General features: G+C 47.9%; 3 protein-coding genes across 3 annotated transcripts; 2 read left to right on the top strand and 1 right to left on the bottom strand.

Moving 5' to 3' along the window:
* The first annotated feature begins 127 nt into the window (after positions 1–127).
* Positions 128–2,027, top strand: LOC108141398 (ubiquitin carboxyl-terminal hydrolase calypso). The gene is made up of 2 exons (XM_017264753.2): positions 128–428; positions 489–2,027. Exons 1-2 carry the CDS (start codon positions 260–262, stop codon positions 1,709–1,711), a joined length of 1,392 nt encoding a protein of 463 aa, XP_017120242.1. The 5' UTR covers positions 128–259; the 3' UTR covers positions 1,712–2,027.
* On the bottom strand, positions 1,899–9,545 carry LOC108141397 (protein clueless). Its single transcript, XM_041707254.1, has 8 exons — positions 9,309–9,545; positions 8,989–9,240; positions 6,386–7,472; positions 3,762–6,042; positions 3,576–3,701; positions 3,290–3,505; positions 3,017–3,228; positions 1,899–2,951 (listed from the first exon to the last, which is right to left on the bottom strand). Exons 2-8 carry the CDS (start codon positions 9,203–9,205, stop codon positions 2,720–2,722), a joined length of 4,371 nt encoding a protein of 1,456 aa, XP_041563188.1. The 5' UTR covers positions 9,206–9,240; positions 9,309–9,545; the 3' UTR covers positions 1,899–2,719.
* A 1,245-nt stretch (positions 9,546–10,790) lies between these two features.
* LOC108141333 (PRKR-interacting protein 1 homolog) lies at positions 10,791–11,729 on the top strand. Its single transcript, XM_017264616.2, has 2 exons — positions 10,791–10,978; positions 11,037–11,729. The coding sequence occupies exons 1-2, from the start codon at positions 10,805–10,807 to the stop codon at positions 11,667–11,669; spliced, it is 807 nt and encodes a 268-aa protein (XP_017120105.2). The 5' UTR covers positions 10,791–10,804; the 3' UTR covers positions 11,670–11,729.
* The last annotated feature ends 278 nt before the right edge of the window (positions 11,730–12,007 follow it).

The raw sequence follows: 12,007 nt of genomic DNA on the forward strand, positions 1-12,007 counted from the left end.
ACGTCTGCCCATTGCGATAAGTTGACAGGGCTGTCGGGGAACGGGCTGACAGGCCTATTGGAACAAGTTGGCAGGGCTTAGCCGACTGTTCGTGCCGATATCGATATCTCTAGAGTGGCCATAACAATACAAACTATTTGCAAGTATCGCTCATGAAAACGCAATCTTTAAGTAATTTTTTTAAATTGGTTGTGCCACTGTAAACTAAGCAAACTCCGCTCCAAGAATCGATTGGTATAAAGAATACAAGTTTTCTACCATGAACGCCGCTGGAGGAGGCAATGTCCCACAGGCGACACCGGCGACTACAAACAATTCGCTCCTTGCCACCGCTTCTGGAGCCATGCCCATGGCCCAACTGGCGGATGGATGGCTGGAACTCGAATCTGATCCCGGTCTCTTCACCCTGCTGCTCGAGGACTTTGGCTGTAAGTTGGGATAACCAAACCAAGCCCTGCATAAGCCAATGAAACACTTATCCCTTTCAGGTCACGATGTTCAGGTGGAGGAGGTGTACGACCTGCAGAAACCCATTGAGAGCCCCTATGGCTTTATTTTCCTTTTCCGATGGATCGAAGAGCGGCGTGCCAGGCGCAAAATAGTCGAGACAACCGCCGAGATCTTTGTCAAGGATGAGGAGGCGATTTCGAGCATTTTCTTTGCCCAGCAAGTGGTGCCCAATAGCTGTGCCACCCACGCCCTCCTCTCCGTCCTCCTGAACTGCAACGAGAACAACCTTCAGTTGGGCGACACCCTGAGTCGACTGAAAGCCCACACCAAGGGCATGAGTCCGGAGAACAAGGGCCTGGCCATTGGCAACACTCCGGAGCTGGCCTGTGCCCACAACTCCCACGCAATGCCGCAGGCTCGGCGCCGCCTGGAGCGGACCGGGGCCGGCGTCTCCAGTTGCCGCTTCACCGGAGAGGCCTTCCACTTCGTCAGCTTCGTGCCCATCAACGGGCAGCTGTTCGAACTGGATGGTCTCAAGCCGTATCCCATGAATCACGGGGGCTGGGAGGATAGCGAGGACTGGACGGACAAGTTCCGGCGTGTGATGGCGGAGAGGCTGGGCATAGCGACCGGTGAACAGGACATACGCTTCAACCTGATGGCCGTGGTGCCGGACAGGCGCATTGCCATCACCCACAAGCTCAAGATGCTGCGCACCAACCAGGCCATTGTGTCCGGCACTCTGCAAAAACTCCTAAAAGCCGACGAGCAGGGCGAATCGGGGAACGGAGATTCACAGCGTCCGGACACGCCCACCACGCTACTGGAGCCGAGCGCCTTCACCGCACGGGATCTGCAGTCGCTGCTCAAGAACCTGGACACCGAAATAGCCATCAACGAGCAGCACCTGGCCGACGAAAACGACCGGCGGCACATGTTCAAGGTGGACGCCAGTCGACGCACCCACAACTACGACAAGTTCGTGTGCACCTTCCTCTCGATGCTGGCGCACCAGGGTGTCCTGGGGGAGCTGGTCAGCCAGCACCTGCTGCCGTCGAAGAAGATCAGTGGCCAGAGTGCGGCCAACCGGATCAGCAAGCAGAGCAACACCTCCAATTCGGGGGCGAGCACCGCAGGAGCAGGTGGGACCACGCCCAAGAGTCAGCCACAGCAGGCTGCAGCCGCCAAAAATGGCAAATCGCCAAGCAAAACGCCGGGCAGAAGACGAAAAGGACGCAACAAGTGCAGAAAACGGAAGTAATCGCGGCCGAGTTGTAAATGTTCATAAGTTTGCATTTTAAGACTATTCATTCCAGTATTGTTTTCCTACATAATTAACCCACCTGAACCATCATTTAACTATAAGTTCGGATAAGTTTAGTGTCATCCCAAAAGACACCTAGGTGCAAAAATTGCTACTTTTTCAAATACGAAATCAACTTGGCAGCTTCTTCATTTTTATTTGATCGCTTTTCGACCTTTTTAATAATAAAAAACCATTTCGTTCGTATGAATAAATGTTCTTGAGACCCTTGACACACCAAGGACCCAAAAGTGTATGCATTACATATGAATAATATATATTTTCTGATATATATCTATATGATAGTTGTATAACAAAAACGTAATCATTCAATAATTTCTCTGGTTTCTTTTTCCAATTGTACGCATCTTAACGTTATTGTAAAATATGTTGTTGCACTCGTTGTAAAGTTGATTCAACAGAAAACAATTCATACAATTACGTGCAATCGATTAAAACTATAAAAGGCATTTGACGGGTTTGCAAATGGTTAACAAAACATATATGTGTGTATGAGCTAGACGACTTTGTGTTTGAAAACAAGTCTACTTTTTGTGTTATAGCTGGTTTTTGGGGTGAACTCGGTCGTTGGATTAAGATGCTTGATAGTGTTGCTGATAGTTTGCTTGACTAAGCCTAAAAGTATTTTAATGGCCCATATACCACAAATGGATACGGGATCTTCTATGCGTATTCCTAAATACGACGCGATGCGATGTGTGTGAGCAGTACAAGAGCAGCCTTTAAGAAAAACATATACAATTATGTTTTTTTACGATGTTGGTAGTTGTTGTTGATGTTGATGTTGCAGTTGGTAGGTCATTGCTGTAGTTATTCAAAACATTGTTGTTTTAATTTTGCTCAGTCCCAAAATACGATTAACGATGCGACAGACAATGCAAAGAACAGGCGGCAAATTTTGTGACTTCTTGGGATTTCAATTGTTTAACTTTGCCTCCGGAGGGTTCAACTTGAAGTCGCCTCAGTGGTCGTGGCCTTATCGCCATTGGTTAGCTGCGTGCCCGCTGCTGCTGCTGCTGCCTGCTCCTTAATGTCCTCCGAGGTCTTCTCCTCGGCCTCTCCATTGTTGTTGGCAGCAGCCACAATGGATTTGATGGCATCATTCACCTCGTTCTCGGCGCTATTGGCCTTGAAATGCTTTTCAATCTCGCTGCGCACCTTGACAATGTCTTTTTGGCTGTAGTTGAGGGAGAGAAAACGAGTTGTAGTGACCATTGCCTATGGCCAAACCAAATTGCTCACCTAATTTGCACAAACAGAATGCCATTGATTGTGTTCAGCATGTCTAGGACCGATCCCATCGAGGGCGGTGTGATGTGAATGGGCGGCAGGTCACTGGTCAGCTTGCCACTGGAATAGATGTCGTTCATCTTGCGCTGCAGCAGCACAGCCTGCTGAGTGAGGAGGCGCAGGCACTCGGCCGAGTCGCGGGTCTTCTCGTGCTTCTCGCCCAGCTTTTAAATAAATGTAGAATTTAGCTTGACTTTTTCGGGACTATTTGTAGACTTCACCCACCTGTGACTTGTAGATGGAGTAGGTTTCCTTCTCGTTGTTCAATGCCGAGCGGAAGTCACCCATGCAGGACTGAGTGCGGGCCATCAGGTGATAGCTGACCGCCACATGCATGGCCTTGTTGCCAAAGTACTTGAGGTTCAGCTTCAAGGCATGCTCGATAAATCGCAGCGACAATTCGTATTCACCCAGTGCATGCAAAATCAAACTAATGTTGCTCTGTAACAGAAGAGGAACAGATAATTGCGAATTAAATCACATTCCCATTACAATAAGTGCTTCAACTTACATCGATCAATGCCACCTCGGGATGATCTTCACCGCAGATGAGCACCATTAGATAGCGTGCTCTGTACAGCAGCTTCAGGGACATGCCCACATGGCCGTTAGCAAACGAATAGAGTGATAAGTGTGTCTGTAAAAGTGTAAGACTAAGTGATTATTTAAACTAATGAGGGAAAACTTGAGCACGTACGTATTCCAAAATGGTCGATGGGTGGTCAATGCCGTTCACCCGCTCGCTCATGATCACCGCCCGCTGCTGGATGGCCAGGGCATCCTGGGCATCGCCCAGCAGATAGCTAAGCCTGGCCAGCATCCGCAGGCAGGAGCCGTTCTCCTGGTGCATCGCCCCGAAAACGTTGTTCAGCAGGTTGAGTGCCTCGCTGATCAGCTCGTAGCCCTCCTTGAACATGCCCTGCTGGATCTTGGCCTGGCCCGTGGTGTAAAAGTTGTAGGCGTCCGTGGCCCGAGGACTAATGTGCTTCACCACCGGGAACACGTTGACGATGTCGTCGTCGCCAAAGGTGGGCTTGTGCCTGGACTCGAAGTTGTACTCGCGCAGCAGCACCTGGATGCCCACCTTGAGGCAGAACGCACGCAGCAGGCTGATCCGCAGGATGCCGTACTTGGACACCGCGGTGTCGATCGAGTCGCAGTCCAGTTCCCAGTCCCAGTAGGCCTTGGCCTCCCGCCGGATTTGCTGCCACAGCGAACGGGGCGTCACCAGTGTCCAGTCGGAGGCGGACGAGCCATTGGAGGAGCCAGACGAGCTGCCATTCTGGTTTCCGGCCGACTGCTGCTGCTGCTGCTGGCTTCCTTTGCCGCCCTTCGAGGACTTGTGCTTGTTGTGCTTGCCGCCATTGCCGCGCTTCTTGTGCGCCTCCTCGCTGCTCACGGCCGGATTGACCGGTCCATTGGTCAGCAGACAGTTGAGGAAGTGACTGATGGCGGCAGACAGGTGCAGTGGCTCTGTGTTCTGCATGTAGGTGTAGTAAATGTGCTTGGTGGCCCGCACGATCAGCTCGAGAATGGCGATCCTGTACAGGTAGTCCATGCGCGGCATCTGTCCCAGCATCTTGATGACCTTGCCCAGATAGCGCACGTTTATGCCGTGACTGTGCAGCGATTCGGTCAGACTCTGGCCATCGATCGGCGGCGAGGAGTGAGCCAGGTGTTCCTTGACGAAGGCGGGTATTTGCTTGAGGACCAGGAACTCGGCGGCCTCCTGTACGAGCACCTTCTGCTTGGCCAGCGAGCTGCAGGTGCCCTCCTCGCCGTCCACGTGGCGAATGCCGGGCGAGAAGACATCTGGGTTGAAGCGGAAGTCGAACTCCTTCTCCTTCAGAGAGCCAACGGCTGCGCAAGCCCGCTTAACAACTTCGGCGGCTTGCACCTCGTTGGACGTGGCCACATTGGACTGTGCCTCACGGATGGCATTCACCATGGCTTCGGCGGTCTTTGTGTCGCTGGCAGTGGGCTGCTTCTCCTCCTTGTCCTCCTTCTTCTCCTCTTTCTCGGCCGCTTTCTCGGCTCCATTTACTTTGGTTTCCGACTCCGCTCCTTCCAGGGCGGGCACTTGCTTCTCCTCCGCCTTTTCAGTTTGCTTCTTGGCATTCAGCTGCTGCAAATGCACGGCGGCGATCCGAATAAAGCTCACATATCGGTCCTCGATGAAGGCTTCGAGTAGCTCCTGGCGCAGACAGCACAGCTTGTGGCGGTGCTCGATGGGGAAGCCCATGTCGACCAGCTCCTTGCTTATCTGCACGTCCTGCAGCTTCAAGAAGTTCACGTCTGGCGGGAAGGTGCGCAACAGGTCGAGGATGTAGTGCCGGCCGTCGTTGCCGATGATGCCCTTGCACTCAACGGAGGAACACAGCTCCACGGGTTCGTCCCGCTCGTTGAGAACCGCATGCGGCAGGATCTTCAGGTGCTTTCCCGCCTGCCGTAGCAGATCCAAGTACTTGGGATGGCTCAGCACCGTCTTGCCGAAGTCAATGGAGCCGTAGACCACGCTCTGCTCCTGCTCCCGCTCCAGAATTCCGGGTATAATGGACTGGGCGGTGACGCGGAAGCCGCGATAGTCAATTACCACGGTTCCCAGTGTGTACAAACCTTCCACATCCACGGCATTGTACACACGTACGCCATGCAGATCGTATCGCGGAGCCACAAAGGCCGCTGCATCGCCGCCCAGCTCCTTGTAGTGGTCCCTCACGTCGAAGCCCAGCGAGAAGAAAATGTTGTTCCAGATGAACATCTGCATCTTGGAGTCCTCGCCGGGATTTATGGCCAGCACGTTGCCGTCAATCACGGCCATGGCGCCCCTCGTGGCGGCGGTCACGAAGTCCCCGTGCACCTTGAAGATGGCGCGTTCGCGCAGCAAGCGCTCCGGCAGTGTCTTGCGTGGCAGTTCCCGCGTCGTCTGCAGCTCCTCGTTCCAGTCGCGCGTCTGTCCCGGAATGTGCTCCTCGTAGCTGCGGGATGAGAGGGCAACAGACAAAAATAAATTAATAAATTGCGGGGTAAGATGAGAAGCCATTAATGAAATACAAATATCGCAAAAACTAACATAATATTTTACCAACTCTAAGTTAGAATTGCACAAATAAATAAATATATTCTTTACATATATATTTGCATGTATATTCGTTAAATGAATGGTGTTTTACTTATAAATTGGTTGGTAAACTAAGTTGTTCAATTTTACGTTATCCAAAATTGATTGTCCACAAATAAATATACCAAGAAATGAATGCACAATATGTTAAACTTGTAATTTTTTTTTAATGAACATCACCAGATTCAGATTGCACTTACCCCAACTTGGAGCTGAAGGCATCCTCGGCGCGAATGGCGTCCACGGTGTGCTCCAATGTGGGCGACGCCCATTGGTAGACCTGGTAAGGCGTGGCCACCCGCTCGAAGGCGTGGCGCATGGTGCGGCGCTTCTGGATGGTCTGGAAGGCACGTCGGAACGAGGGCGATATGTGGGAGAGCAGATCGATCAGCGAGTGGCTGAGGTGGCTGGGATTGTCGGGTTTGGGGTTGAAGGTGTCGTCTGTCGACTGGTTGATGTAGAAGCCCTTGGAGCAGGCAGAGATGTGGAAACGCTTCTCCTCCATGGTGACAACGTACAGATACATGAGGTCGCCGTGCAGCTTGCGGGGACCGGGTGGCGGGTTCCAGGCGGATGTGGTGAGCACCTTAAGGGCCTGCGGTCCCTTGGCGTTCTTAACATTCGGGTGCAGTGGCAGAAGTGGCGGTTCGGACACGCCCGGAGTCACATACTCCGGCGGCGTGCAATCCACAGAGTCCGGCCGCGTCTTCTTCTTGTCCAACAAATCTCCCTGGGTGATGGTGTTCAGGTAGGTCAGCGAGGTGCAGTCGATGCCATTGTAGGCGTCCGCCGGGTCCAGATTCTTGAGAAGATCGCGAACGTGGCGCACATGGATGCGTGCCTCCCGCATGGTGTATGGTTCCTCAACTACCTTGATGGTGGAGCCCTGCTCCAGATGCTCGATTGTCTTCAGCTCAGCGAAATTGTCCAGCGTCACGTTGTCCAGCTGCAGCGAGAAGCAGGTGCGATGGCAGGTCTCCTCGCGGTCCATGAGCAGCTGATGGATTTCCTGCACCAGCTCCATGCTCGAAAGCTGCACACAAAGCAAGTCCGAGCCGGGACTGCTGATGTTAACCGTGATTCCAACGTCATGCAGTGCGTCCAGGTCGATGTCCTCCGCATCTGCTTCGGCATCCGGTGCTCCGACGACCTCCGATTTTTCCACATTGGCATTGGCATCGGAGGATTCGTTCTCACCAGACTTCTCGGCATGTCCGTTGCTTAGAGCCGCCTCCACGGGCTCCACGGCAGTGGGTTCGGGTGGGCTTTTGTTGCGGTTCTTCTTGCCTGCGGAGGAAGCAAAAAGTGTAATTTGTTAGTCAATATTAGGATAAGCATCTGGAGCATTGTGTAACGATGTCGATGAATGGAAAAACGTGAACTTTGGACCGGCTATTATTTCTAGAAATCTGTTCTTTACTGTAACACCTCGCTCACGTAGGTTTTTATAAAGTGTAGGCAATTGTTACAATATTTTTTTGTTTAAAAAAGATTTAACCAATTTCTAAATTCCTAAATTTAATAAAAAAGCGTATGTTAACCAATTTAATTTTAGTTTGGGCTGTAAGAAAACCAAATAACTGAAATATAGAGTAACAACAAAGTTATATATTTTATTAATATTATTATTATTTTATGAAGATCGCAACTCTTAATCATATGATTTTTTATAGATAAGAACCTTAAGAACTTGTGCTATAATGGTTTTTTTTTTGTATACAATTTTCATACAAATGTACACATAAAACAAAGTGTTATTATTTAATGTTTTAAGTTTTGAAACTTTCTTTAAAGTTTTAGCTCTCAATTTTAAAGTGTATCACCAAATACATATTGTTTGTTATGCAAAGCAGCCAACAAGTTACACATTCAAATGAGTTCCAGACATCTGTTTTCAGAGTTTGTAGAATTCTAAAGGTGGTTCTTCGGTTTTACATAACAATTACCCCATTTGTACGCCAACTTTTGCCGATCACTGTTTCTGTGTTCGCCGGCAGGCACAGAACAAACAACAAAACGGCAGAAAAACAAACAGAATAAGGCAAGCGAGCTGATAAGGCCAAAGGGGCCGGGTTCGATGGTTTCGGATCTTTCGGAGTCCGTACACCCAACGAATATTCCAATCTCCTTTCGATCTCTCGGGGAAATGGGTTTAGCACGGCCATGCTAATTTCAACAGTCATATACTAGATTACAGCACTGTGAGAGACAGAGAGAATGAGAGAGTGGGAGAGCGGGAAAGCAAAAGTGATAAGTAATGAGAGCGCGAGAGAGATGTGTAGACTCTTCTTCTGAGTCTGATGCGATGCGTCTGGCGGACAGAAAACATGATTTACATAATTGTCGAGCAATTTGCGTGTGTTAGGTGCATGCATTTTGGTCTGCGCACGTGTTAATTGTAGGTTAAACGCAACAAGAAATCCGCCCGGGGGGTTAATGAACATTTAGCCGCCATCGGCGGGTTAATAACATGTGCGTTGCCATGTGAAGAGAAAGGGGGAGAGAAATAGAGAGGAATACACTTGCAGCTCTCGCACACGCACTAAACTCCAATACACACACATTTACATTTACAATTGCAATGCACGCGGTTTTTAGGGGGGCGGAGAGGATCGAAAGGGGGACGCGAGGGGCAGTCATAGACAACGGGCGCCGCTTTTAAAGCATTATAGGGGCGAAAAAGGCCATTACGTAATGTTAAAATTGTTATGTGATTGAACATTTGCGGCAAATAAAATATTGAGGCAGCAGTTTCCATGGCAGCAAAAGGGGGTGGGGGTGGGGGTGGTAAAGTTGAACGCACCTTTCTTCTTCGCAGCGGGACCGTCGGCAACCGTGCCATTGCCATTGACCAAGTTCTGATTCGAATTCTGCTGATTCGGTTGCGAGTTCAGGTTCTTTTTGCCGCCGACCGTGTTGTTGTTCTCCTTGGCCTTGCCGCTGGTCTTTGTTGTTGCTGCTGCTGCGGCCGCATCACTCGGATTCGAATTTGAATTCTTTGCCTCCGTTTCAAGCGCCATGCTATCTGCTTTTCCTGCTCCTCTTCCTGGTTCACCTGCAACAACACCCAGTTCTAGTTCACGTTTCTTCTTCTCGGCGAGGCCCGTGTTACACAACTCTAACCGCTTGCCGAGTTCGGGACAGGCACTTCGATTCCGATACGCTTTCGAGTGTCTTTCTGGACGATTGTGAACGTGATTGTTGTTTGGCTAACGATCTCGTACGCATCTAATGACAATTGGGTCTTTGGTAGTTTTGTTCTTTTCAGCACATTACTTATCGAGGATTTAATTCGGCCGATCCGCTAGAAACGCGTTATGTTGTTGACGGCTGAGAGAGTGGCCAACGGCTGAAAGTTTGAAAATACCCTAAAAAGGCTGCGGCATGCTCTGGCTTAGTATTTTTCGCGGTATTTTTTCTGTAAAGTAGAGATGGGAGCTACCACCGTGACCCGATGCACCAGCTTGCTCCTTTATAACAAAAGTTACCTAAAAAAAACGAAATATACATTTTCAATATAAAATCGTTCGGCTTGCATAATTAAATAATAATTTGTAGATTACCAACTAAAAAATTAAGGGCATATTGACATAAATTAAACATAATTAATCGTAATAAAAACTAAAAACAAACTCAAAACAAAATTAAAGTGCAGATTGTTAAAGGCTTACGCCACAAGTCTTTAAAGATATACCAATTTGATATCGGAAGCCTGAAAGAAAAGTAATGTATTTATAACTGTAGGTTTTTGGACACTTTTCTGAAATGACACTTTTCTGAAATCGTAAAAATTTCAGAAAATCGGCCCGAAATAACAAACCAAGTTTTAAATGCAGATTTTTAAAGAACTAAGTATGAAGACTTTTAAAATATACCACTGCGAAATCGCATGCTTGAAAGATAAGTTATGGATTTAGAATTGTAGGTTTTTGGTATCTTTCCTGTAATGCTATTTTTCGGAAATTAATTAAGGAGTTATATCGTAAAAAGAACAACTGAAATTTTCAAAACTAAATTTAAATGCAGATGCTTAGAGGCTTAGAGGCTTACGCCACAAGAGTTTCAAGGTATAACACTTTGAAATCGGAAGCCTAAATCCATTATTTTTACGATGTAACCTCTTTCTAAATTTCCAAAAAAAATCGTAATTTCAGAAAATTGTCCAAAAACCTACAGTTCTAAATCCATTACATTTCTTTTAGGCTTCCGAAGTGGTATACCTTGAAACTCTTGTGGCGTAAGCCTCTAAAAATCAGCATTTAAGTTTTGTTTTGAAATTTTGAGTTGTATAACTTCTTAATTCATTTCCGAAAAAAACCTACGCTTCTAAATCTATTACTTGTCTTTCAAGCTTGCAATTCTCAGTGGTATATCTTAAAAGTTTTCGCGGCGTTATTTTTGCGGCGAACTTATGGCGTTCACAAACGTTTTAAAACGGCGGACTTATGTCGGCGGATTCGATTCTTACAAAATTGACGAACCTAAAACATAACTTCGCCTAATTAACAGTACAAAACAGTTGTTTTTCAGCATCGGCAAGTCTGGTAAAATACTGAAATGGATTTGTCAGTTAATGCAAAACAGTCACACCAAAATACTGTTTTTATTGGCATACAAAAATGTCGCTTATAAAAAACTTGATAAAAGAGCCCGAAACAAAACCCAAGAAAAAAAAAAAGGATGCAGGATCTGGGGACAGTGATTCCGATGGCAAGGATAAACCCCTACGGCCATTTGTTAAAACCGCCACAGATCTCCAGCGGATGAAGCTGGAGAAACTCATGAAAAACCCGGTAAGTGTTGATAGGCATGCTGGGTAAATTTCCTAATTTAAGGATTATTAATGTCCAGGATAAGCCCGTGATCATACCAGAGCAGCGTCGCGAACGGGACTACATGTCTTCGGTGCCCACTTTCGTCCGGAATGTTATGGGCAGCAGTGCAGGAGCAGGCTCAGGCGAGTTTCATGTGTATCGTCACCTACGCCGAAAGGAATACGCCCGCCAGAAGAACATTCAGAATCAGAGTTCCCGTGAGGCTGCAGACGAGGCCTTCCAGCAGAAGTTGGACGACAACCGACGCGCGGCCGAGGAGAAAACAGCCAAGAAAAGGGCCAAGCGGCAGAAGAGGAAACAGCGGACCAAGAAGCCGAGGGAAGAAAAGAAGCCGGAGCCAAAGGATGCATCTGAGTCCAGTGGCAGCGATTCAGAGGGACAAGGACTTCCTGAGGACACAGATAAGAGGCCGGAGAGTGAACCCGATGAGCATCAAGTTGTGCCCTCCAAAGATGAGGGCAAGGAACCCCTAAAAGCAAAGGAAACAGAAGAAGAATCGAAAGCCAATAGCAAAGAATCTTCTACAGAAGTGGCGAACACGGCCAGCAAGCCACTAGAAACTGAAACCATTGATGAAGCGTCTAAAGATTCCGCGAATGTGCACCAAGAAACAGAAAATCCCATATTGGATGGTCAAGTTCAGACCTAACTTCCAATGTATTGCTAAAAATGCACCGACTAGTTAATAATAAAACAAATTGCAGTTTTATTCATAGTTCTTTTGTAATATATATCAGCGATTCCTATACATCGCCTGAGTTTGGGGGTTTTCATCAGAGGCCATCGTTTTAAAGCAGTTTTGGTTGAGACAAAAGCGGTTTGCAAATTATGCATTGAGTTTTCATGGCTTTAGTGCGCAGTGCATTATCTTATATCATTTAAGGTGCATCAAATGTTGCATTTTTGAGTACAATAAATGCTTTACAAATTTGACATCGAAGGCAACATAGAGTCAAGACTTGTATTATACCCTTGACAAAAATCCAC

Source organism: Drosophila elegans, unplaced genomic scaffold, assembly GCF_018152505.1.
Source record: "Drosophila elegans isolate 14027-0461.03 unplaced genomic scaffold, ASM1815250v1 contig_183, whole genome shotgun sequence".
Taxonomy (NCBI): Eukaryota; Metazoa; Arthropoda; class Insecta; order Diptera; family Drosophilidae; genus Drosophila; species Drosophila elegans.